The 27,264-nt window shown below is 41.1% G+C and overlaps 1 protein-coding gene across 8 annotated transcripts in view; it reads right to left on the reverse strand.

Moving 5' to 3' along the window:
• SAMD12 (sterile alpha motif domain containing 12) overlaps positions 1-27,264 on the reverse strand; it is a 182,455-nt gene that overhangs the window by 50,632 nt on the left and 104,559 nt on the right. For 3 of the 8 annotated variants that reach the window (XM_068933157.1, XM_068933155.1, XM_068933156.1), the window contains one exon: positions 22,964-25,033. The exons of the other annotated variants lie outside the window; for them this stretch is intronic. In XM_068933157.1, the coding sequence (XP_068789258.1) occupies positions 24,954-25,033 (80 nt within the window). In that variant the 3' untranslated portion in view covers positions 22,964-24,953. Of the gene's footprint in view, positions 1-22,963; positions 25,034-27,264 lie in introns of those variants that run through there. 8 annotated transcript variants of the gene reach the window in all.

Consider the following 27,264-nt stretch of genomic DNA (forward strand, 5'->3'; position numbering starts at 1 on the left):
CCAGATTACAGTTTCTGTGTTGATTCAGTTGTGGTTTCCTCACATCTTTTGTGTGTGTAGGTGTGTGTGTTCGTGTGCGTGTGTGTGTGTGTGCGTGTGTTTATAAAAGAATGGCGTACTTCTCTAATACCACTGAGGATACAGATTAAAATGATATCTATCCAGTGGAAAACAAAAGGGCCCCACCTGTTTTGGCCATATGTTCTCAAAAGGCCATTTCACAAGGAAAAGAGCTTTTAGACTAGAAAATGGAAATAATCTATATTGGTTCAGTCCAGGTCTGCAAAGTCCTCAGGATTCACAATTGGGCAGATAATATGGAACAAATGTATCAGCAATGATCAAAATAAGGGGAAAAAAAACAACTTTTGTACTTATTTACAGCTTGTTCGAATGTCCGGAGGGAACTTCATGAAACTCTTCAAAGATTCTGTATTACGCTGGGGAGACTTTTCATGAGTTTTCACTACTTCTATCATATTTACCTTATTCTGTGTTACCACAGAGAGGACTTAAGGCATAGAAAATGTACTTCCAAAGAGCACATTAGTTTCCTTTTGGAATGATGAATTTCCATTAAAAATGACAGGTATTTTCCATAATTTCCCATGGGAGAATATCCCTTGACTCCTCTGAAAGGTTCAAAACCCACTGCTATTGCCAGTCAAAGCACAAAAACGTAACGCCCTGCTCCTGCTGTCCAGCTCAAAGCGCAGTCCAGAAACAAATGACAAATTCTCCAACAAACTGCTACAGCATACAATTTGCTTTCCCTCCTTGATTTTGCTTATAAGGAAGAGTGTTTTGTTTGCATTACTCTTCCTGCCAAAAGCATATTATCACAAGCTAAAGGGGGAAATTACTTTGTGGGAGCCTTTAATTAAAAGAGAGTAGCATTTCATTGCCTTTTCACTTTGTGATCGACGTTGCTACCCCTCCCCTCTTCCTTCTCCCTCTCTCCAAAGTAAATCCAGAACAGGTTGGCATGACAGGCTTTTTCCACATCTACATGATCACTGAAATTCACTCCTTTTATACACTGGCAGAATGTAACATTGCGTAACGCTATAAATAACTGTGCTCTATTCATCAAAGACCTACCTGGGACTGGCTATCACGCTGCTCTTTCCAACGCTGTGCAATAACTACAAATGACAATTTTCTCACCAATGTGCATATTTTGCATTAAGAATAATTGTAAGGAGCACAGCATCAGAGTCTGGCTTTTTTCCTTCTCCTGTCCCATTAAATGTTTAAATTTTAATGTATTTTTGAGGGCAAAAATTAATAAGAACATCCTTTTTCATATTTTGTTAGCTTTTCCCTGGACTAGGAAACTGTTTTTTTCATGCCTGCCATGACTCTAAGTAAACTACTATGTTCATTTTCTCCTGGATGAGAGATAGTGCATATGTGATGTGTGTGTTTTTTGGATGATTAGACTCTCCACCTCTGCTTCACTTCTATCTTCCACATTTAGCTGACTGAAATATCAGTCAGAAGCCTGTACCAGACACACTTGTGCTATTTGTGACCAGATACCCTGCAGGGATTTGCCATCTGGCAGACCACTGCAAGATTTTAGGACCTTCTGCAGTAACTCCATTTTCTCCTGGAAACAGAATTTTCCCCTCTAAATGGATTCTCTTTTCTTTTGGGGGCTGGTGAGTGAACTGATGCACATATCTGAAGCATATCTTGCTTTCACTGCTTAAAAATTCTTGGATCAGCAGAATTGTGTGCAACAGTAGATGCCAAGGGTTTCTCTGACAGCATGAGGCATTTTGATGGTAAACTCCTAAGCTCATTTCAAAAGAAACTGCAGCATTTTTATTTTCACTGTTATACAGCATAGATTTATCACAAGTGGAATAAAAGACTTGGCAAAAAACATAAACACCTCTTTGTCAAGCAACTATTACCTAAATAGCCTCTGAGATGTATCACAAGCACAAAACCACATCTTCTCCTCAGAAGATGCCTTTTAAAGCCAAGAAGTAAAAAAGCAGGACAGAACACAAGGTGCAGAAAATGATGACCCAAAGTCTATTCAGCATATATGAGCTTAAATTTAAACACAGAAACATGCAGGAAAATTAAGCCAAATCACCCTAAAGACTGAACTCAACGTGTCTGAGGTTGTCTGCCTTAAACCTACAAGTGGATGCTTTCCTTCAAGCATAAAGTAATTATAATTCACTACATTGTAATTCTCCTTAAAGGATTTTATGTGCTTTACCTCAGATGCATTGACTTCAAGCATTAGCTGATGTGGCTGATCTTTCCTCTCTGTATTTGTGTATCTATGGCCCTGCTCTGTGATGACTGATTGGAAAGTTGAGCTTAGTTTTACCAAGGCAATTTGCCCTATCGATATAAATCTCTCATCCAAAAATAATTGTGGGAAGGGCTACAAAAAGAGGGAAGCCCTCAACACAGGCAGTACTATACAAGTGCTACTGGACTCCACTGTGACTTGCATTTCACAAATACTTGAACCATATGAAGCTTTACTATCTCCACAACATCTCTCAGAGGTATTTATGTGAACATGTCAAGTTGTAGCCATAGGGCTGTGACATCTCGGTCAGGAACATATCCCGGCAGGAGGGAATTGCCATTTTAGGACAAGAGAAGCTAAGGCTGTTTAAGTAACTACATTATAAAAGGCATTTTAAGAATCTGAGTTATAAAACCTGTGGTTCTACTCTGAAGAATGATTCCATTAAAGAAAGTGTCACTAGATGTTTCCGTGTTTATTATGTGCTACTTACTCTGGTCTGAATGTGCTCAATTCGTGGGTACAAAGACATTTTTCTTCTAACAGCCTTTCTTAAAATCTCAGGCTGGGATCTGAGAGGTGGGGTGGCTTTTTCATTCTCATACCTCATTACTAAGAAATGTAAATTAATACGTATTTGCTTATGTAGCTGTAATTGATCCTTATTTTTTTCCTTTTATCTTGCAAACAGTTTGCTACAAGAGCCAAAAAATGCAAACCAGAATATAGAGTTTATATAAAGATGACCCGGTGCCTACACACTGTAACTCAGCTTACCTAAGCACAAATCCAAAACATCTGACTAAAGCCACAAATGTTGCAAAACTAATAACCAAGATAAATGGTGTAGATACAGTAGCTTAGAGTCAAACCTTCTCCAGACTACTGTGTGTTTTGTTACTGTCCTCTGAACTCCAGCCAATACCTTTCGGGAAATGAGCTGCTCAGGGCTCAATGTATTCTCCAAAACACAGTCACAAAAAGCCATATAGGAAGGCTGTTACCTCTCTACATTATTATACAGTAGTTCCGTCATCACCTCCCTCGTGGCAAGCATATACAGCATTGTGAATTTATATTTAATCTATGGCCTAAATGTCAGAAGGGCAGTTTATTAAAATGTCTTTGAGCACCTTGTACCCCTTCCATATTTGTTACAAGCCAACAGACTGGCTTAGATGAACTGATCTTGCAGCTGCTTGCCTATGGGAACAAGGCTGGAAGCAGTCTAAGTCAGTGGCCATGCAGTAATAAAATGAGATTTTTAGAAGACTATCCTAAATTGCAATTAGTTCATAATAATTAGGAAGCAGCAGCAACAACAACAAAAATCGCATTCATTCACTTAAAATGATTTTTAATGTTATAATGACTGGTACATAATTATACCAGAGAAGGGCTATTTAAAAAAGGGAAAAAAGATAACTTCAAAAGAAGAAAATTCATTTGCTGTTTATTTGCTTCAGGCTTCTAATTACTCTGGAAACTAGCAACCCTCCTGATAGGATTACTGACAAAAACGCAACTGCAGCTGCAAGGAACGCTGAGCACATCAGTTTTTTAGCATCATTAAAACAGTCCTCTATAAATACCAGATGCATCTATCTATCTATTACTATCCCTTCTCAGCACTTATTAGCTGAGCAGCCACAGAGCATATCACAAAGATGAAATGTGTATCTGTGGCAGAACTGGCGCAGTAGAGCAAGTAATTTGTATCAGGCTGTATAAGAGTTTAAGTTTTATTATTAAGTCTATGTCACAGATATACTAGCACCAGTTCATCTTTTTTCCTCTTAGAGTTCAGATTTATACACTTATTAATAAACTCTGGATGGTCATTCCAACAGTCTCATTTAGTAGAAGAAGCTGGGCATATCTGGTCAGACTTGTGCAGATGCCATGTAGCAAACTACAGTGCAACTTTAATTGTTGCAGTCTAGACCAGATTTATGATGCTATCCATCCTGCTCCTATCTAATAAATCACATCTTCCTCCAGTCCTCAGCTGATAGGTTGGAAGAAAAACGCTGGTAGATCTCATTAACGCTCTTGAAAACGACAAAGATGTAGGACCCTGAGAGCACCGATTTTCAAGGGAGTCACAATATTCAGTATTTCTTTGGGTTTTGCCCACACAGATTCTTAGGCAATTGTTTTACCGGACGGATTTTGAAAAATATTGAAGAGGAGGAATTTTCCTCAGCAGTAAAGGCTGGATGGACTCAGAGCTAAGGCACAGGGCAGCAACTCCAGATGTAGGTGTTCAGTTCCCGGCTCCAGTACAGGTTTCCCATGCAGCCCAAAGCATGTCATTTAATGCTTCTGTGCCTCATCCTCCAAGGAGCAATCCTGAGATGCTTCCTACCATTTGTCTTGTTTAGTATATAAGCTGTTTAGGCCAGCCACTGCCTTTTACTATGCATATACGGCTCTGCTCACCAGGGGGCTGGTAGGTACAACAGCAATACAAAACAATAACTAAAAGAGTTGGAAAATAGTTTCAAAGTGTCAAGGTTTTGTATTCTACCCCCAATTTTTCTATCAAGCTAACAAGAAAATAAAAAACATTAGAGGGCACTTAGCCATTTCTCAGGTCCAATATGAACAGCATCAAGAACAAAAAAGTGGAAATGATCTGTAAAATAATACATTTACCAAAATATTCAGCAGATAAGGAAATGCCAAACTGGCAGTTTCATTAAGAGATCAGCCTCTAATGCTCTCTGTGCAGCAACATTAGTAGAAAACTTAAGATTCTTATATATATTACATACACTCTTAATAGCTGTATTACTCTAAGGCCTACAAAGGATGGAAGGAGCCTACAGCTTCCCGTTGGATTGGATGTGTCCTGAAACCATGCAAGACACATGAGACTGGACACAAGCAGTGCACCAGTAAAGAAAAGGTGAGTTCTAATGATTTTTTCTGTTATTATAGGCCAGCTCTGCAACGCATACTAATATATCACTTGCCTAGTTCATGTGAAAGCATATTTGGCTATCAGTAATGAAAACATTCCCCCACTTCACATGCCAAGTGCTGCCCCAACACAAAACAAACCAAATGTCTGTGCTTTTGAGCATAGTGTATGGTAGAGTTATCCGAGTTTAAATGAGCTCAAGAAAAGTAGCTAGAGTAGCAGAGCACAAAGCTTTTCCTCCTACAGGCAGACTTCTCTGCAGAAGGCAGCACAGATATAGCTGAAGACAAGGCAGACAGAGCAGATGCACAAGGAAACGATGAGACAATACTGGTCAATGAGATAGCAAGCAGTCAGGACACTTCAGTAGCTCAAACCCCGGTAAATTTTGAGCCAGCAAAATCAAGTCACTAAGCAGGATCTAAAGGACACCATGGGGTGACTTTGTGGTAGCTCTCTTCCAGTGAGCAGCATTTAGAAATGAAGACAAAATGAAAATGAAATGTTCTAAATTTAGAAATTTTGAGCACATTCAGAAATGGGTGATGGAACCGCAGCAATGGGGAATAACTTCGCTATTCCATAAAAGATGCTAGTGAGGGAGAAGAACTAAGGGTTGCAACAAAAGAGAAGCAGTTTAGGTTTCCTATGTAGAAAAAAGTCAGGCTTGAAAAGGATTCCCAATCACTACGTCTTGGGCAGATAACGAAAGACTGCTAAAGCTCCCTTTGATTGTGCATACAAGCATCACAGAGGTAGATTCATAAAGACAATAATAGTGGCTTGATAATTATTGAAGTCTTCACTTACTTAGGCTGCATGTGTAACAGTAGGAAAAAACTGTATCATATCTTTGTTAATGATCTCATTAATGAATATGGAAGGAGACTCAATGCTGCAAATTCTAATTGCTGGGTAATGGTTATAATGGCAAATCATACCTATTTCTTGAGCAGTCAATTATATTAAGTATCACACTTAATGGTTCCTGAAGTTTCAAAACGCTGTGCAGCGTTCAAAAGGGAAAAGAGGGAAGCACGCAGCATGCAGTATCATCATGTTTTCAGCTATGAAAAAGACATAGCTTCACGATTTCCAAAGTTGCTGCTTTTGCACATGTTCAGAGAAAGAGCAGTTTAACAAAACTTCACAATCAGTAATCCTCACAAAATGTTCAGCATATATTTGCCAGTTCTTTCCTAAGCTAATTCCTTTTTAAAAGCAGATTATTAGAGATATCTGCTCAGAGTTAGATTTGCATTCTACTGCATGATATCACAGAATCACAGAATCATTTCGGTTGGAAGGGACCTCTGGAGATCATCTAGTCCAACCCCCCTGCTCAAGCAGGCACCTCTAGAGCATATTGCCCAGGATCACATCCAGACGGGTTTTGAATATCTCCAGCGAAGGAGACTCCACTACCTCTCTGGGCAACCTGGTCCAATGCTCTGTCACCCTCACAGTCAAGAAGTTTTTTCTCAGGTTCAGATGGAACCGCCTGTGGTTCAGTTTGTGCCCGTTGCCTCTTGTCCTGCTGCTGGGCACCACGGAGAAGAGTCTGGCCTCATCCTCTTGACACCCTCCCTTCAGATGCTTATACACGTTGATGAGATCGCCTCTCAGGCTTCTCTTCTCCAGGTTGAACAGGCCCCGCTCTCGCAGCCTTTCTTCCTAGGAGAGATGCTCCAGTCCCCTCATCATCTTTGTGAGAGTCCGCTGGACTCTCTCCAGTAGCGCCATGTCTCTCCTGTACTGGGGAACCCAGAAGTGGACACAGTCCTCCAGGTGAGGCCTCCCCAGGGCTGAGGAGAGGGGCAGGATCACCTCCCTCCACCTGCTGGCAACACTCTGCCTGATGCAGCCCAGGAGACCATTGGCCTTCTTGGCCGCAAGGGCACACTGCTGGCTCATGCTCAACTTGTTGTCCACCGGGACTCCCAGGTCCTTCTCTGTGGAGCTGCTTTCCAGCAGGTCAGCCCCCAGCCTGTCCTGGTGCATGGGGTTATTCCTCCCCAGGTGCAGGACCTTGCACTTGCCTTTGTTGAACTTCGCGAGGTTCCTCTCCGCCCAGCTCTCCAGCCTGTCCAGGTCCCTCTGAATGGCAGCACAGCCTTCTGGTGTGTCAGCCACTCCCCCCAGTTTAGTATCCTCAGCAAACTTGCTGAGGGTGCACTCTGAGTGTCCCTTCCTCCAGAGTCACTGATGAATACGTTCAACAAGACTGGACCCAGGACTGACCCCTGGGGGACACAACTAGCCACAGGCCTCCAACTAGACTCTGCGCCATTCACCACAACCCTCTGAGCTCGGCCTTCCAGCCAGTTCTCAATCCACCTCACCGTCCACTCATCCAACCCGCACTTCCCGAGTTTACCTAGGAGGATGTGATGGGAGACAGTGTCAAAAGCCTTGCGGAAGTCCAGGGAGACAACATCCACTGCTCTGCCCTCATCTACCCAGGCATTCATTCCATCAGAGAAGGCGATCAGATTGGTCAAGCAGGATTTCCCTTTGGTGAATCCATGCTGACTACTCCTGATCACCTTCTTGTCCTCCACATGCTTAGTGATGACCTCCAGGAGGAGTTGCTCCATCACCTTTCCCGGGATGGAGGTGAGGCTGACAGGCCTGTAGTTTCCTGGCTCCTCCTTCTTGCCCTTTTTGCAGACTGGGGTGACATTGGCTTTCTTCCAGGCCTCAGGCACCTCTCCTGATCTCCAGGACCTTTCCAAGATGATGGAGAGTGGCCTAGCGATAACATGCGCCAGCTGCCTCAGCACTCGTGGGTGCATCCCATCGGGGCCCATGGATTTATGGATGTCGAGTTTGGACAAAAGATCTCTAACCCGATCCTCCTCAACCAAGGGAGAGTCTTCCTTTCTCCAGCCTTCCTCCCTTGTCCCCAGGGTCTGGAATTCCTGAGGACTGGCCTTAGCAGTGAAGACTGAAGCAAAGAAGGCGTTCAGCAACTCTGACTTCTCTGTATCCTTTGTCACCAGGGCACCCTCCCCATTCAGCAGCAGGCCGACGTTTTCCCTAGTCTTCCTTTTGCTAGTGATGTATTTGAAGAAGGCCTTCTTGTTGTCCTTGACATCCCTTGCCAGATTTAATTCCAACTGGGCCTCAGCCTTCCTTGTCGCATCCCTGCACGCTCTGACAACGTCCCTGTATTCCTCCCAAGTGGCCTGTCCCCTTCTCCACATTCTGTAGACTTCTTTCTTCTGTTGGAGTTGTGCCAGGAGTTCCTTGCTCATCCATGCAGGTCTCCTGCCCCCTTTGCTGGATTTCTTACTCAGAGGGATGCACCGATCTTGAGCCTGGAGGAGGTGATGCTTGAATATTAACCAGCTTTCTTGGACCCCTCGTCTTTCTATATATATACTCTATATATATTCTTCTATAGGAATGAAATACTTTAGATATAAAAACAATCATATTGCTTCATTAGCCTGAAATCTCAGATGGGGACAGCAATAAAAAAGATAACTTTTAGATATAAGCTCAGTGGAAAAATTACATTTTATAGAGAGGGTTCAAAATCACTTTTTGGTAAGTAACCTACTCCTCCAACAGCAAAAAGATAAGTAAGGTCCGTACGTGGGCTGACACATACAGTGTAGCACTCTTTGAGTTTTGCATTTTGTGTAGTCTAATACACTGCAAATTTCAGTGCTTCCAAGTGGTGCTTTATCTCATAGGGAAAAGGAATCAGAGGCATCAGAAAATGAAACACGTGAAAGTTACTAAACAAGCCTCAACAAAAAAATGTTCCATAAACTCTAAAAACGGAGCTAGCCTTATGATCTAAATATATTATTTTCCCTGAAGGCAAGTCAAGCATGATTCCATTCACATGCAGATGTCTCAGTGTTGTTCCTCCAACTTGTGATGAGACATCACTCCTGATCGGAAGCATTTATGAATGTCCCTTTCTCCAAGGCATCACAAGGTTTTGGTAAAGGTTGTGGAAGTCAGCAAGATCCCCAAACCAGATTTTAACTGATGCTTCATTGACCTCCTAATGCATGCATTTCTTCCTAGAAAAGCTAAGAAATATCTTCTAGAAAAGCTAAGAAACTTTCAAACAAAATACTTGATTCCTTTTAACTCTTGAAAGTTAGTAGGGCTTCCCTAGAATATAGTTATGCAATTTAAACCTTTTCAGCCTGACAAGCACTAACTGTTTTGTAGCAATCTATAAAAACAGCTTGTTGGTAGCAACAAATAGGAGATAACTTAGAACGGAAGAAGAAACTAAACCAGAATAAATGATATACCGAATTTCAACAGCCTTTCATATTTGAATGTGTTGATGGTGTATATCACTGAGATTTAATTTTTAAACTTCTAAAATACATCAGAAGTTATTTTGGGAAGAGCTTAACTTAAGCGATGAGGCACAAGCTGACATTTTGAGGTATCATCAGAAAGATTACAATGAAATGTTAAAGAGAAGAGCTAACTGAACCAAAAATGGCACTTCCTCATCTCTCCATCCAAAATTCTCCAAGTCCACCACAAGCTCTAAATTGTACAACAGTACACTTCAATTATTCTCCTGCTTTCACCATGCTAAAAATAAAACTGACATCATGAACCAATTTTAACTAATATTATAAAGCTAAGTGCTTGCCAGTGTCAGTAAATGAAACGTAAAATTAATTGTGCTGCAAAGGAGGAAAGCCTTGTGAAAGAATTCACTGTAGTAGTAAACGGTTAGCATTTTGCATGCCCTCAAGCTTCACAGGAGTCATTATAACTTACATCTCATGAAGGCTAGTTTTAGAAAGATTTTTCAGCATGACACTCATAATTTATTACCAGGTAAACACAGAAACCAGCTAGCCAGAGTCTAAGACTCACTGAAGTTTACTTCCCATATGATTACAAGAAGCAAGTTTTGGCCTCATACTTGCGAAGGGAAGTGTTTATAACTGAAGTTTTCACAGAACACATAACTGTCTATTTAAGACAAAAGTACCATTTTCTGAAATAAATACAAATGTCACGTTCTCCGCATAGGCAATCATTAATAGAGAGAGATGAAACTTCAACATGGAACTAAAGAGATCATGATCATGGCAGCTTTCTAAAACTTGCACTCAATATCAGCTTTCTACACATGCTCATGTCATAACTACTTACCTTCCTCACCAACAAACTTTGACTGCTTTTAGCAGTACACTCTCAATGCAACTATGGATGGGTGAACTGATTTCAAAATGCTACTTTATGCCTTAATTCCAACACTGTTGGCTACAGCTAGCCTCTTTTGTTGGTGCTTGCATTAAGAAACAGGGAGCAGTCAGGTGACTGCGGCAGGGCAGCACAGTTAGGGAGGAGAAAGACATCTTGTAACTTGTTTTAAAAAAAAGCAAAAAGAAATAGAAATCAGCAGGACAAAAGACATCCTTTTAGACTCCTTCCTCTTTAAAAGTCATTTTTTCCTGACAGTAACTGTGGTTTTAAGTCGTAATGAAACAGTAAGGAAAGACTGAATCCGATGAGGAACGTTTTTAGGACAAGAAGCTGAAGGTAGAGAGATAACTTGCTCCGTACTCCTAAGAGGTGTGCAAAATGAAGGTTTGTGAGAGTCACATGGACAGACATGGGAGTTCTGGGACACAAATGGCTAATTTAACAAGTATGCTAATACCCACCGAAGGGAATAACAATTAGACTTGCTAGCTGTGTCTTAGGGATGAGATGAAGTGCCAGTGAGGAGATGCAGCCATCTGGAAGGAATCATGTAGAGCTGGGGAATGCTTTGTGTCTCCTATCTGTGCTCTCTACTGCAAAGATCTCCACTCTGCTACTGCCCATACTTTCACGGGAGATGGTTTCAAATCAATCTAAATATCACATGAATACACTTTTACATGGAAAACGTGGGTTTTGACCACCTGTGTCTTGGTTTCTTAATCTGTGGAGGGGAATACTGCCTAATGCACAGGGATGAACACTAATGAGTATGTGTAAAATGATATAACTGGCTGGTGCTGGAGAAGAGAACTGTTGTTAACAGCCTTACTTCAAACACTGCTCTTGTTGAAAGGAGCTTACACTGACTGCTTATAACTATAGCAGTTACAATGAACAACTAATGATTTTCAGAACAACTGTTGTTGCACTAAGACCATTGGTTCCTCAAAAACCTAGAAAGTGAGTAACTTTGTTCTCAGAAGAGGTTATACTTACTCCAGCGTTGCTTATAGGCCTATGTTTGTGCATATGCATTCACACTTCAAGAGCTGGTTCCTAACACCATACCTCAGAAAATCATCATCATACATATTTTAACATGGCCATGTGAAATTCAGTTTAGTATGCAAAGCAAAGACCACATGAAGTGATAAACATTGAATGTTAGTGAAGTTGAAGGTGACTCCCTACCATAAAATGAAAACATATAAAACAGTATTTGTTCTTCCTGTCATCCTCTGCTAGACAACTTGATAACAAAATGATGCACATGTATTTCCAGCCTTAATCTGGATGCACGACAAAGCCTAAAATTTAAACTAGCAGGCCCCAAGGATTCTGATTCAAGAACAGACTATGCCAAGAGAAAACAGTGAAATCTGACGATTACACTTTTCAAAAGAATGATCCTTCAAATGTGTCCTGCCAAGATTATAAACGCAACCGAATATCTACAGATCCTACAGGCAAAATTTAAATTAGAAACCAACCTTTAAATACAACAATTTCAACGTCAGCCAAAAAGTATTTTTTTTGTTAAAAAGAATCTTTGAGGATTGTTTATTTTCAATGTATTAGTCATTAAGATTACACCGACCGGTAGCTTCCTCTTGCTTACACCCAATCTAAAAGAAATAATAATAAAGTCTTCTACCAAACAAAAACCTAACTTTCTTCCCCTACCAATTTTGACCTTTTCTGTTTGGGAGACATTGATTTTTTTTTTTTTTTTACCGCCTGTGTTTCTAATGGAGCTTGAAATTAACACGGCTTTTTGTTTACCTCCTAATTTGTGCACCACCATCATCAGTGTTGTCAGCACAGCCTTGGGAATAGGGTTTGTTTACTGCTTCTGCATAACCAGCAGAAGGAGCATAGGAGCAGAAAATAGGTTTGGTTTACAGTTTTTTCCTTCTTTATTTATTTTTTACCCAGGGCCTTTTATATGTTACATATTAATGACAAGTGATAGGACGGCCCATTTTGTCAATATTTTTGAAATGGAATAGCGAAAGACTTGAGCTAGCTCAGGGACATGTTGAATTCCTTTGGCACATATATCATAAAAAGTTGGTATTGTTGTGTCAGCCCAAAGCATCTGTCAGCCTTTTGCACAGTGGGAGTTTCTGCGAGACCCAGCACTGTCTGTCTATCGTGGAATACCAACTACAGAAGTACCGCAGCAGCTCCTTCTCCAAACAGCATCTCTGGCGCAGTGTCCCAGTCTCTGCATTAAGATAGCTCCCAATATCAGAACCCCTATAGTGGTACAGGAACATCATCTCTTCTTCTCAGAGACAAATCAAACACTTGGGAAGCCTGTATTCAGGCTTCTACTCTTGTGTTATCTGCAGCTTTACCAACCCTGTAAGAATAAGGTTATTTCTCTTAGTCATCACTGAAGTGCATAGGAGGAAAAGACAAATTAATTTGAATAAGTTACTGTCCCATTATGGCTGCTATATGATTTGTCCAATCAGTATTATAATAGGTCACTGTATAATTGATATCTTTGATATGCTGCCAAACAATTAATATTGCTGATTAAAAATAATTCCATCCATTTTCTAGATACAACTATAAATTTTATGTATTGATCTTGTTTCAGTGCAAAAACTGCATGATCTGTGAAACCCCTTAAATCTGTTTTTCATTAGTTTTCAACTTAGACTTTTTTTTCCAGGGAGCTTTGTGGTCCAAGGTGAGAATAATTCTGTTCACAAACATCACTATTCCATGCCACCATTGAACGTTGTATGAAAATTGTCGTAATCTGTACATACAAGTACACCCCTCACTCATAAAAAAAATTCTAGATCGTTTCTTTGTTCTGGTTTTCAAATCAGACCACCTCTTCAAATACTATACCCAGTAAAACATACAGATCTGGTCACGTTCCTCAGCATAATCTCAATAACATGAGTTTCTTGTTGTTCCTGTCAGAAATGTACTTTGTTTTCCCAAATTTAGCACAATCTCCCATTATATGCTTATTTCCTCCTGCTTATGATGCAGAAGATGCAATGCTGCATTGATTTGATGCATTTGATGATATGTTACATAGAAATTTAGGAATTTAGAATTTAGCAATTCCTCGATAAAGATCCTGTTTCATTCCTTGTGCAGGAACCAGAGCTGTGTTTTAAATACAACTATATGTGGTATGCTGACAATCATACCTTATTCTGTCAGCTGTGCTTCTATGTCAAAACAATACCTTTTAGTTAACTCCAACACATAGTGTATTTCAGTTATTTCTTTTTCTGTATTCTCCCCACTCTCCAGATGACAGTCTTATTTTCTGCTAGTATATTCATGCCTAAAGCCTGCCTTCCGCCCCACAGAAGGTCGTTAAGTTTCAGCAGATTTTGTCCCTTCATGAAGCTACCAAAATTAATTTGTTTCTCAGCACTGTCCTGTTAGCATCCTAGAGACTAAACAAGTCTAATTCCTCTTGAGATAGGAACTTAGCAAGGTCATTTCTGACCCAACTAGAAGTGTGCATATGCACTCTTTATCCTACAGGGTGTCTACGGACTCAGTATAAATTATTATTAAGTGGAAGAAGGATGAAAGCTAATCTGTTTTTTAATGCAGCTCTTCTGAAAAAAAACAAATAATAAAACCAAACCCAGGGACTTAAATTCAGCTGAAAAGAACATTAAGGTATAGGCCAAAAAAAATCCCAAGAAATGCAATTTCCAGCCTCCCAAGTTCACCCTTGAAATACACGTGTATGAGGAAGCAACATATCCAAGAAGGAGGCAAGGCTGACTAACCTGGGAAACCGAGTTACTTGGCCTCTCTGAAGGTAGCAAGATGCCTTTATGGCAGCTTTGCAGTGGGGAGACTTGTCTATTAATGGACATGTTGGAAAAGCATATTCATTTCCTAAGTCATCCAGAACCAATTTGATTTTAATCATCTGGTTACTTCTGGCCTCAGCTGCGTGGAAGCAAATGACAGCATAGACCACTAAGAGTCTCCTGAGCAATCCAGCCCCTCAGTAGATTTTCTCAAAATTAGTTTAAATAACAAATACTTGGACTGCATCACACACTCAGTAGGTCAATTAAGGACCTAACAGAGTCTCAAAGGAGAAATTTGCCTGCAGAGATTAGGAAAGGATTCTCTCCTCTTCCTCATATAGTCATATAGTAATCATATAGTGGGAGTCATTAATAATAAACATTTGTCATCTCTTTGCAAATGAAATAAAAGGGCATCTCCTATTCTAAGCGTTCTGTGGTTAACGCAGATGCTGAGACTGATGGGATGTGGTGCTTTTCATTGTAATTGCCTCATCATTGTACGTTTGGTTAACCAGCTCGTCCGGGCCATTGCCAAAGGCAGAATGTTGGTCTGGGCGAACCATGGCCTGAGTGGGAAAACCAATCTTACATACATTTTTGCCCTGAAGTTCAAAAACAGATCTCTTCACAGATCTGGGTTTATACTCATGTGATTCAGAGGAGGTTGCAAGTATGCTGGAAGGGCTTTTAGAAGTGTTTAGTAAAGATTTACTGAACTAAATTGGTTTGCAATAGTGAGTATTCGCCAGGGCACAAAATCAAGGGATCTTAAGGGCACAATCTTACAATAATGAAAATGGTAAAAGTTTGTATTTTTATTCACTCCTACTACAATAACTGTCTTATAAATAGATTCACACATTTGCCTATTTTCATTTCAATTTTTGTCAAAGACTGATGTACCAGAATGGTAATGTTATATAATTATATATTCTGTAAATTAAAGCAGTACGGCATACTGGTTGGGAATAGCACATTTCACGCTTCATTACTTCTGCTGCAACCCAACCAATGTTAAGCTCTGAATTTTCTGTTTCCAGTAGTCCAGGTTTTTTGGGTTGTTACTTTTTGTAAAGCATTTCTGTTTCACAGTTCTTTGCTGCTTATCCACAAGCTTTACCGTCCTCAGTGAGGCTGGAAATCTGGTGGTTTTCTCTAGTAACCCACAGGGATAACAGTGGAAGCAAACAGTAGCTTTGGGAAATGTATGCAGGTATTGTGTTCAGCCTTGGAGAAGGGACAAGATTGTCACTGGTAGCCCAAAGTTCAGGCTACTCTACATGTTACTAACACATTACAGCCAACGGATGCAAAAACAGGACTACTCAGTTTTAAACCACATGACATGTCCCATATTCATCAGATTCAGATAAATACCATGTTATGAGATTGATACCATGTTGTGAAGTTGTTAGTAGAATTTTTAAATACTGAAAATTATTTAAGTTGATCTGCAGAAACAAATGCAAAGAAGTTGCTTGGTGAATTAAGTGGCCTGAAATACCATTAAGATCTCTCTTCTGCTTTGACATCACTGAAAATCTAATTTTTACTGGCTCTTCAAATACACAATAACCACCAAAATCCAAATCTTACTTTACCTTCTCTGGTACATTTCCATGCAGATTTTCATACCAGTAGTGAGAACAGGAGAGAATAACTTTGATTTATTCTGATTTACACAACAGAAGGGACTCACAGCACATTCTAGATTTTTAATTTGTCTCGTAAAATCCAGATTTGCTGAGTGCATATCGGTAATGTTGCCAGAGTGGCTGATGTATTCAACTATAAATGCAAAAAAGGAGCTTGAAGTGCTGCAGGTCACCTTTAAAAACAAAATTTTTTGGATCTATCCATATGGGTTTAAGAAGTTCTGAATGATGGAACCAGCTATCTCCAAGACACCAGCTCTAACCATATCACAACTAGGAGTGTTGGTAGGTAAATAATACTTGTCATTTTGTAGTTTCAGGGTGCACATGTGGATATTCCAGGCAGCAGCAGGGGTGCCTTATTCCCCCACTGCTCACATTATGAAGCCTGTGAGCTTGCAATTATATAGCAGAAGTAACCTGGCAGATGTGAAGTGTTCCCGCATCTGGATCGCAGACAGCTCAGCTCTGAGCCTTTGGTTTCAGTTTCGCTTCTACTAAGTGAATTGCATACAAGAACATTTGCTACTTCTAAGTAACGTGCACTGATGACATCGGCAGGCAGACTGCAAGGTCCTTCTCCATGAAACACTTTTCTGACTTTACTTTTTAATTCATTCTGAAGTAACTCTCACCCTTACTAAAGCTGAGGTTACAATATGCTGCTAACAAACTGATTCGCTCAGAAATGCAGTTATATACCAAATGGCTTTACAATGCTTTTAATATTTTAAAGGATATGAAGTCTTGTAAATATAATGAACAGCAAGCAACCGTTATTGCAATACCACAGTAGCTTCTATTTAAAGAGCTTCTACCAACAAGGAAGGCTAAGGCCCATTTGGAATTAAATCTGGCCAAGGATGTCAAGGACAACAAGAAGGCCTTCTTCAAATACATCACTAGCAAAAGGAAGACTAGGGAAAACGTCGGCCTGCTGCTGAATGGGGAGGGTGCCCTGGTAACAAAGGATACAGAGAAGGCAGAGTTGCTGAACGCCTTCTTTGCTTCAGTCTTCACTGCTAAGGCCAGTCCTCAGGAATTCCAGACCCTGGGGACAAGGGAGGAAGGCTGGAGAAAGGAAGACTCTCCCTTGGTTGAGGAGGATCGGGTTAGAGATCTTTTGTCCAAACTCGACATCCATAAATCCATGGGCCCCGATGGGATGCACCCACGAGTGCTGAGGCAGCTGGCGCATGTTATCGCTAGGCCACTCTCCATCATCTTGGAAAGGTCCTGGAGATCAGGAGAGGTGCCTGAGGCCTGGAAGAAAGCCAATGTCACCCCAGTCTGCAAAAAGGGCAAGAAGGAGGAGCCAGGAAACTACAGGCCTGTCAGCCTCACCTCCATCCCGGGAAAGGTGATGGAGCAACTCCTCCTGGAGGTCATCACTAAGCATGTGGAGGACAAGAAGGTGATCAGGAGTAGTCAGCATGGATTCACCAAAGGGAAATCCTGCTTGACCAATCTGATCGCCTTCTCTGATGGAATGAATGCCTGGGTAGATGAGGGCAGAGCAGTGGATGTTGTCTCCCTGGACTTCCGCAAGGCTTTTGACACTGTCTCCCATCACATCCTCCTAGGTAAGCTCAGGAAGTGCGGGTTGGATGAGTGGACGGTGAGGTGGATTGAGAACTGGCTGGAAGGCCGAGCTCAGAGGGTTGTGGTGAATGGCGCAGAGTCTAGTTGGAGGCCTGTGGCTAGTGGTGTCCCCCAGGGGTCAGTCCTGGGTCCAGTCTTGTTCAATATACTCATGAATGACCTGGAGGAAGGGACACTCAGAGTGCACCCTCAGCAAGTTTGCTGATGATACTAAACTGGGGGGAGTGGCTGACACACCAGAAGGCTGTGCTGCCATTCAGAGGGACCTGGACAGGCTGGAGAGCTGGGCGGAGAGGAACCTCGCGAAGTTCAACAAAGGCAAGTGTAGGGTCCTGCACCTGGGGAGGAATAACCCCATGCACCAGGACAGGCTGGGGGCTGACCTGCTGGAAAGCAGCTCCGCCGAGAAGGACCTGGGAGTCCCGGTGGACAACAAGTTGAGCATGAGCCAGCAGTGTGCCCTTGTGGCCAAGAAGGCCAATGGTCTCCTGGGCTGCATCAGGCAGAGTGTTGCCAGCAGGTGGAGGGAGGTGATCCTGCCCCTCTCCTCAGCCCTGGGGAGGCCTCACCTGGAGTACTGTGTCCACTTCTGGGTTCCCCAGTACAAGAGAGACATGGCACTCCTGGAGAGAGTCCAGCGGACTCTCACAAAGATGATGAGGGGACTGGAGCCTCTCTCCTCTGAAGAAAGGCTGCGAGAGCGGGGCCTGTTCAACCTGGAGAAGAGAAGCCTGAGAGGCGATCTCATCAACGTGTATAAGCATCTGAAGGGGGAGTGTCAAGAGGATGAGGCCAGACTCTTCTCCGTGGTGCCCAGCAACAGGACAAGAGGCAACGGGCACAAACTGAACCACAGGAAGTTCCATCTGAACCTGAGAAAAAACTTCTTGACTGTGAGGGTGACAGAGCATTGGACCAGGTTGCCCAGAGAGGTAGTGGAGTCTCCTTCGCTGGAGATATTCAAAACCCGTCTGGATGTGATCCTGGGCAATATGCTCTAGAGGTGCCTGCTTGAGCAGGGGGGTTGGACTAGATGATCTCCAGAGGTCCCTTCCCACCTAAACGATTCTGTGATTCTGTAATACCTCTTTGTACATTCAGGCAGTATGAAATACCAAGTCTCACAATACCATCATAGAGATATCCATGTTTTATATAGACAAGCAAGGCATATAAGGATTCAGTTCCTGGTCTGGTATCACCCAGAAAGTCCGGAGCAGAAAGAGCTCAAATGTCCTGAACAGCAGTCCTGTGTTGCAACTCCAAGCACATCCTTCCATAAAGGTACTTTATTTAAAAATGCACATTTTTCTTTCCAACTTGGCAGTATGGCTTCTTTGTAAGACCTTTAATTAGAGCTCAAATTATGTTCAACTTATTTTTCCATAGTTTTTTTTTTTTCCTGTCTAGGCCTCCACTGTTTTTTCCTCTCTCCAGAAAGACCAAATGTTTTCAAATCTCTTTTGTTGTTAGAAAGCAGGAAAGCAGGAGAATTTCTTGAGAATGTCTCTCTCTTTCTCCATTTAGGAAGCAAAACAGATGTTGTGATCTCCTCAGAGAGAAGGATCCTATCACATGGCAGGTGTGAGCAAAGGCTGCTTTGCATGTTGAAAGGAAAAGAGCAGCATTAAAGGACCTTGCTTGAAAACCAGCAGCAATGGCAAAACACTTCTTTGATGAGGAATAAAGATAAGTTCCTCTACCTAAAGAAATGAAGGGTATGAGGAAAGCAACTGGGAATATAATATCTTGCTTTCCATTGGCAGAAGTAGCCAGTAGTGCCACCTTTTCCCACGTTACCCTAGATTTTCCCTTAAAGCAATAGCTCCACAAACCAGGAAACAGCATGAAAATTCCTACTTTGGTTTCTTAGAAGGTTTAATGCTTCAGCCTGAAACCAAGACTCAGCTAAGGACTCAGATGCCCAAAACATACAGAAGAAAATGTGGATTCTTCTTAAACCTCATCTTTTCTGATGGGACTCAAGACTGGATTTTCCAGTACTTTAGGTTGACATTGCTAGATAACATACAAAGAGACCAGAACCCAGGGGAAAGTCCTTTGTCGCCACTCAAAAAGAAATAATAGTAAAAAAAAAAGCCTAATAAACAAACAATTATTTAACTCCACCTCTTATAACATTTCCTTTGTGTGTAGGTGAATATGCCGTTAAGAAATAATGCTGCTTGTATTAGCAGCAGTAAATCTTAGATGATCCAGAGTCACTATAGAAGCATTTGCAGAAAAGGCATCCCATTACATATGGCAATAATTACATAGAAACTGGCAAAGTTAGTGCAAACCAGTGATTTGATATTGGCTTCAGTTACGATGAAACAATCACGCTCAGTTTGTATCACAAAGGAAAAGAAAGGTCAGAACAGTTTCCTTCATCTCCAAGAAGACTGTTCTACCAACGTACAGAAAAGAAAAAGCATTTTCTTTGGAGTTTTGTGGAGTTTTATTTTTTGTCCTCTCGCAGACCAAAGAGTATCTTTTTCCTGCATGAACTAAGTCATATATGCATAAATGTCAGCTCAGTTTTTAGGACAGCCCTGCACTACGTGCAGCTAGTTTTATCTGCAGAACTCAATTTAAAATGGGAGACATCATATGAGCTGGTCCCAGTGCTGCTTCTGAGATCAAATTTAAGAAGAAATAAGTATTTACAGACATTATTTATACTCAGATACAGGGCCAGATGTGTCCCTAAAACCTGCAAACCTCACCCGTGACCTGGGTCTGGCATCTTTTTTCTTTTATATGGGAATTATGCTAAAGCAAACTAAAACCTGTTCACTAGGGATGAGAGGTATTCAGGAACTATTTTACACACTTAGTTCATTTAATTAATATTGATGTACCCCTTTCAGACAAGTCCTTGGTGAGCAAAACTGCATGTTCGCACAGGAGGCTAGAGGTGCTAGAAGACAGAAAAGAGCTAACGCTGCTAGTCTACCCATTGCTTATTTATGAATGCTGGTAAGTGGTGTTCAGAATTGCTGAGAAACATTTCCATATTGTATCATGAACATCACGGCTCTGTAGATGTGTGCCCTCACCACTGGCTACAGCAGCAAACCACAAGACTGCAGCATCTGGGATGCAGGAGGGCAAAAATAAGCCAAAACAGCAGCAGTAGGCCTCTTCCCAGCACCCCAAACCTTGTTCCCAGGAACTGGATGCCTTAGTGCTGACACTACAGGATGATAATCCATAACATTATATCCTCATGCAAGGCAGAACACAGACTACTGCTTGGGTTCACTTCAGCAGAGCTGCACAGGAACATCTCAGGTTCTACTAGGGTCACTTTGGCACAACCTTTTTACAGCAGGTAACAGTGTCAGTGTATGGCAAACAATGCCCTCCTCCTCTGAGGATAAAAGAAGGAAGGAAAAATCTCATTGTTTTTGAGTTGTTTTGGCCTTAGAGGAGTGAGGCCAGGCAGAGCCTGGAAATGGAAACATCGTCTGCAATAACTGCCAGACATTTTCTAAGACTGCAGTTCATTTTTAATAGGAATGCTACTCTCCAACAGTAGAAAGCTAAAAACCCATCAGTGATCATTTTCTTTTCCTGGCATCATGTTCATCTAACTATAAATAGTTGTGGCCCCAGTGCAACCTTTCTGACCCAGCCGCAAAGGATACATTCTATGTACGATGGCAGTATCTACTCCACTGCGGCCAGAAGGGCAGTGGTTGTGTCTCCTTTTGTCAGCGGTGGGTCATGAAACCTCAGCCCAGCAGGAGACTTTGTCAGACCCTATAGAACTGATAAGAACAGAAAAGGGATCCCAAGTCCACCACTCTCTTTACCCATTACTTTTTAATTCTCTTTGCAGTGGAATGAAACCTGTTCTGTTGCATGCATGAACATCCAAAGATATGGAGAAGTTAGGCCAGGTTTGTCTCCATTACCCAATCATACTCTGTATCTTATGCTCTTGAGAAATAAACAGATTAATAAGCTTGGTCCATCAAACAATAAATAATTTGTGTGCACAAACAGATTTGATTCACAACAGCCCAATGGTGCATGCTACCAACGTGGCAAACCAGGCGGCTATAAAGGTAATGCATTCTTCAGCTATAGGATAGCAAAAGGATACAGCTGCTGAAGGGTGATGTGAAATTAAAGAGGGAATGAAACGTGTGATCTTATTTAATCACACCTGGTGCTTCAATTTTTCAATAACAGCACCCTGCTAGACTGTGTCAAATCGGTTCTACAAAGAAAAAATTATGGATGGAAAATGAATTAACTCTTTTCTCCCCGCTGTTAATAAGGTGTACCAGTCAGAAACATCTTTAACAGTGGCTGTTAAAAATCTTTTTTCTCAGATGAAAGGTTCTGAGCACCAGGCTAAAAGGAGCTCAGTGGATGATAATGATTCTGTGCCAATGGATGAGCATGAGCCCTCCACACCAACATAAGCACAAGTCTTGAGCGTGTGTATAACCTACTTTTTATACACAATAAGTCTTTTTGTCAGAACCAACTTGAATGATGAAAGTGCCACACTGGGACCAATCATTCCTATTCGTTTCTTTAGGTGGGTGGCACATGTTCAGGGAGACAGAGGAAGCAGGACAGTTGGGGACAGCAGAATGAGAAAGGGGAAAAGCAGCTTTTCCCTTGTCTTCATCATTCTGCTCAGCACAGATTTCCAGTAAGAAGAAAATTTATCTCGACAATCACCTGGATTCTATTTTCTTTTTCTTTCTCTTTTTTATCGAGGTCTTTGTTTTTATTTTTTTTTAAAATCATATTTTGCAGTTATATTAAATGTCAAACATAATTTGATTCTGCAAGCACTGCACTGTGTGATTATTCATGTCTCATTGGCTAGTCAGACACTGTTTCTGAAACAGTGTGCCCTATGTACTAATAAATCACTTTTGGTAATAGACAGCAAGGTGCTTTATCTAATGTAAAAAATGATAATTGTGGTCAAATGTTCCATTTTTCAGGGAAAAGGGAAAAAAAATCCTTCTAAATGATTTCACTCAGCAGCAGAAAATAAAAAGCTGAGGTATAATTAGCTTAACATAACCATCTTTATAGTATATTCATAAAGAAGAAAATCAAACATGAAAAATAACTAGCAGTCTCCCATTCTGGTCTCCTTGTTGAATTAATGTCACCAGCACAGCACCATATAAAACAAGATGCACAAGGCTACTGTCTGGATGAAATGTGTTTGTTTAGAGAGTAGTTCATTTTCAGAGGGAAGATATTTCATATTTCTTCATGCAAGTATTACATATTTAGGAAATCTGTACTTATCCCCACATTACTGTCTCAAGAGGTGTCTAGTTTTTACAGTATGTTTTCAGCCAATTTACTGAAAAACTAAGGCATTAAAGCAAATACCTCAGAACAGTTTTAAGAACATCTTAGTCTCTGCATCATCAGTTGTGTAACTCATACTCAAACAGATTATCACACCAAGGAGAAAATACTGCTTTTGTTTTTTAATAAATACAAAGGCATTGTGAAAAATCTCCATAACTTAAAGATGCTACTACTGCCACAGGAGGGATTAATTTTAACCAGTGATACTTAAAATGCTGAATATAATCATAATTAAAATTATCAAAAAGGAACCTTCAGTTTAAATCAATTTTATTTTTGTTTTGCTCCTTTAATTTTTGTTTTTCTTTGGTAGATAGAAACATAAAGCTGAAATGGACATTAGAAAGATCATCTAGTCTATCTCTCTGCTCAGAGGCAAGGACAAATATCCTGACAGGTAACTGCTACCTATTCCTCAAACCTACAAGTCCCCTTTACACTGACTCTCTCAAGTACTCCACTTTGAAACATGTTTATGCTAAGTTTCTGATTTCCAAATTAAATCTCCTTTGGTACAAACTACTTAGTTGGCATTTGACAATCTCCTGGCAAGTAATTGGTTAATTACTTGCCATCCTACCCTTGGGTGGGGAGAGAGGGCATGGACAAATATAGCTACTATTTCATATTACAAACCCTTTAATATACTTGAAAGGGTATTCCTTCTATTCTTGTCCTTGTCCTTGTGTCCTGAGCCCAGCTTTTTCAACCTTTCCCCACTGGTCTTTTCTAAATCTCTGCTCACTCCTTCAGTTCTCTTCCTGGCTTTCTCCAGTTTGTCTACGTTGTTACAAAGCGTGAAGCCCAGCTCTGGATATTACTGTAGCAAAGCTACAGAAATCCAAGCGGAAAGTCAGCTTAATAGCCAGTTAAATAGTCAGCCATGGCTTAAATGTTATACTGAAGCCTGATCCTCCACAGGCCTTCTCTCCCCCAATAGCATCAGGCTGCTGACTCACATTCAGCTTGTGATACCCACCACCACATGCTCTCTCTCAGTAATGTTGCTTACTCAGATATCCCTCATCTGTATTCATATATTTGTTTTCCCTTCCTCCCTGCAGGCCTTCTTACTTACATTTGCTGAATTCTCATCTTCCTCATCTCAAACATCTCTCCATTTTATCAAGATCACTTTGGATGTGAAACCTGCCCTCCAAAGTACTCAAAACCCTTTGTAGCTTTCAGTTACTTGCACACTGTACTCTCCAGTCCATCATCCATGACATTAATGAAAATAATGAATAGCACCCAACCGAGGGCGGAATCTAGCAGAATTGCACTTCAGGTTCCCTCCCTATTTGACAAGTAAACCGTAACTATTCTTTAAATACAGTACTTCAACTAGCTCTTCACCTACCTCACAGTAATTTCATCTAGATGATATTTTCCTTGTTTGCTTGTGAGATGGCTATCTGGCCTTCTGCAACACAGTCAAAAGCCTTACTAAAGTAAAGATATATCTACCTACTACTTCTTTGTTTATCTACTATATCTATTATCCCATTCAAAGAGGAAATTAGAGAGGTCTGACAGTTTTTTCTTAACAAATCCACACGGGCTGTTTTTCAATCAGCTTATCATCCTCAAAGTGTTTACAAATTGACTAAAAATTTTTGCAGCATTTTTATGTGTATCAAAGTTAGGCTGACAGGTTTCATCAATTTCTTCATTTTAAGAGTTTAAATTTGCCCTTCCTCATCCTTTACAAGTTCTTAAAGACAAAAGCTAGCAGTTCAGGGATTGTCTCATCTGAGTTCTTGCTACTCTAGGGTTTATTTCACTAGATCCTGATGACTTGACTATATCTAACTTACCTTCTACATTTATCATGCTCTTTTCCTTATTCCAGCTTGCATTCTTCTTTCTCCATTAAAATTAACTTTGCCAAGCACCTGGTCACAATCAAGCTATTTGTGAAAACTGAAGTCAAGAAAGGCTGAAGTGTTCAGCCCCATCTTTGTGATCTGCTTTCCCCTCCTTGTCCACTGAGTAATGGAACTTTATTTTTCCTTCATTTTCCTCTAAGTCTTCACATATTGTGTTACTTTTTAGATTTCTCCCTTAGCAATACATTCTCCTGTTTCCATTATTTGTAGTATTCCTGATTTTCAAGTCATTGAAGAGGTCCTAAAGCAGCCATATGATACTTTGTGTCCTTCTCCTCTACCGGGACAGTCTGTTGCCATGCCTGTAATAAAAAAACCCCATCAGTTCCCTCAAACTTTCTTTTCCCTGCCTACCCACACCTTATCTACCAATCCCAAAGCTCAAAAAAACCCAGCTCCTTTACAGTTCTTTCACATTATTTAGCTGCTTTTACTCATTCCTTTCCTTCAGATCAAAAACTCTTTTGTTTTGTGGTCATTTTTGCTCACGTTGCCTTCTGCCTTCAGATTCTCAACCACTTCCTTCTGAGTCAGAATCAAGCATAAAGTAAATTTCTGCAGTAATTTCCTTTGCCCTCAGAAACAGCAACTGCTGTCTTGAGATTTTAATGCTTATCAGACTGTCTAGACAAGATTCACTTGACCAAGGGTAGGCAAATATTCAGCTCGTCACTCCGGGGAGGATATCAGGACCTCCCAGAGTGACGTACAACTTATTCCATAGTTGATGCCTAAGCAAATCACATAAAACACCTCTAATAGTTCCCGTTTTTCCTACAATGGCTATAAAAGGAAGCTCTGGCAAGTAGCTCACATGTTGGGATCTATCAAATCACAGAACAGTGTAGGATGGAGGGGATCTCTAGAGGTCTCTAGTCCAACCTCCTGCTCAAAGCACAGTTAGTGTTTAGAGCAGGTTGCTCAGGGCCATGCCCATTTAAGTTTGGAATATCTCCAAAGATGGAGATCCATAACCTCTCTGGGCCCGTTCCACTGTTTCACCACACTCAGGATACACTTATTTTTCCTTATATCTACTTAGAATTTTCTTTATTACAACTTGAGACGATTGCCTCGTGTTCTGTCCCTCTGTATGTCTGAGAAGAATCTGGTTCCGTCTTCTCTGCACCCTCCCATTAAATAGTTGCAGACCACAGTAAAATCCCTTTGAGCTTTCTCTTCTCCAGGCTGAAAAAACCCAGCCCTCAGGCCTTCCTCCTATCATGTGCTCCACTCCCCTGACCACCTTGGCAGCCTGTCCATCGACTCACTCCAGTTTGTCAATGTCTTTCTTTTACTGTGGAGCCCAAACCTGGACACAGTGTTCAGATGTGGTCTCACTACTGCCAAACAGAAGGGAAGAATTAGTTGCCTTGACTTGCTGGCTACGCTCTTTTGCTTGTACAGCCCGGCACATTGCTGTCCTTCTCTGAGGCAAGGGCATGCTGCTGGTTTGTGTTCAAACAGTTGTTCACCAAAACCCTCAAGTCTTTTTCAGCAAAGCTGATTCCTAGCCAGTCAGGCCCCAGCTTGTACTGTTGCAGGGGGTTATTCCCTCCCAGATGCGATGCAGCATGCTGCATATCCATTTGTTGGACTTCATGAGGTTCCTGTCAGTATATTTCTCCAATCCATCCAGGTCCCTTTGAACAACAGCACTGCCCTCCAACATATCAAGTGCTCCCTCACAATTTGGTACTGTCCCACAAACTTGGCGAGGGTGATCATCTTGATCACTAATAACGGTTGGCCCTTGTATTGATCCCTTAGGGATGCCACTAGTAACCATTGGATTCTTGCCACTGATCACAACCCTCTGAGGATGACAGTCCAGATGATTCTCCATCCACGTTATTGTCTACTTATCCAGTCCATATATCAGCAATCTGGCTATAAGGATACTGTGGGAAACTATGTCAAATGTCTTGCTAAAGTCAAGGTACACAACATCCACTGCTCTCCCCTTGTCCATACAGTCAGTCATCTCGTCATAGAAGGCAGTCAGGTTGCTTTGCCCTAAGTATATTGCTGACTGCTCCTTCACATGCCTGGACCTCTAAACCAAAAGAGATGAACTGCATCCTCTGTGTCCTCTAGACAACTGCTTTCTGCTAATAGTTCTTGGTAGTTACAGTGCTCTTTATCCCTTTGTTCTTCCCTATCAATACTTCTGTTAACTTTTTTAAAAATACAGAAACTACTTATCCTAAGCTAGTTGTGGGCAGCAGACTCCAGATGTAATACTAAACTTGTCAGTATGTTGATCTAAAATTGAATATAGCATGTGCCAATAAATATGGCATTTCTTTTTCAGTTAACACAACCTACATATTTACATGATTAGAACTTTTATCCACAACTCTCTTGATTCTCATTCCTTACATTCTTATCATACTAGGGCATGAGTTATGATAGACTACACTAGATTTTTTTTCATTTGGGATTCATGTTAAGCCCTACTTGTAAAATAGATCTTAGTGTGCAAAAGTAAAGTTCACTTAAAATGTTGAAGAATACTATTTTCCAAATATGC

This window comes from Struthio camelus, chromosome 2 (assembly GCF_040807025.1).
Source record: "Struthio camelus isolate bStrCam1 chromosome 2, bStrCam1.hap1, whole genome shotgun sequence".
In the NCBI taxonomy this organism is placed as follows: Eukaryota; Metazoa; Chordata; class Aves; order Struthioniformes; family Struthionidae; genus Struthio; species Struthio camelus.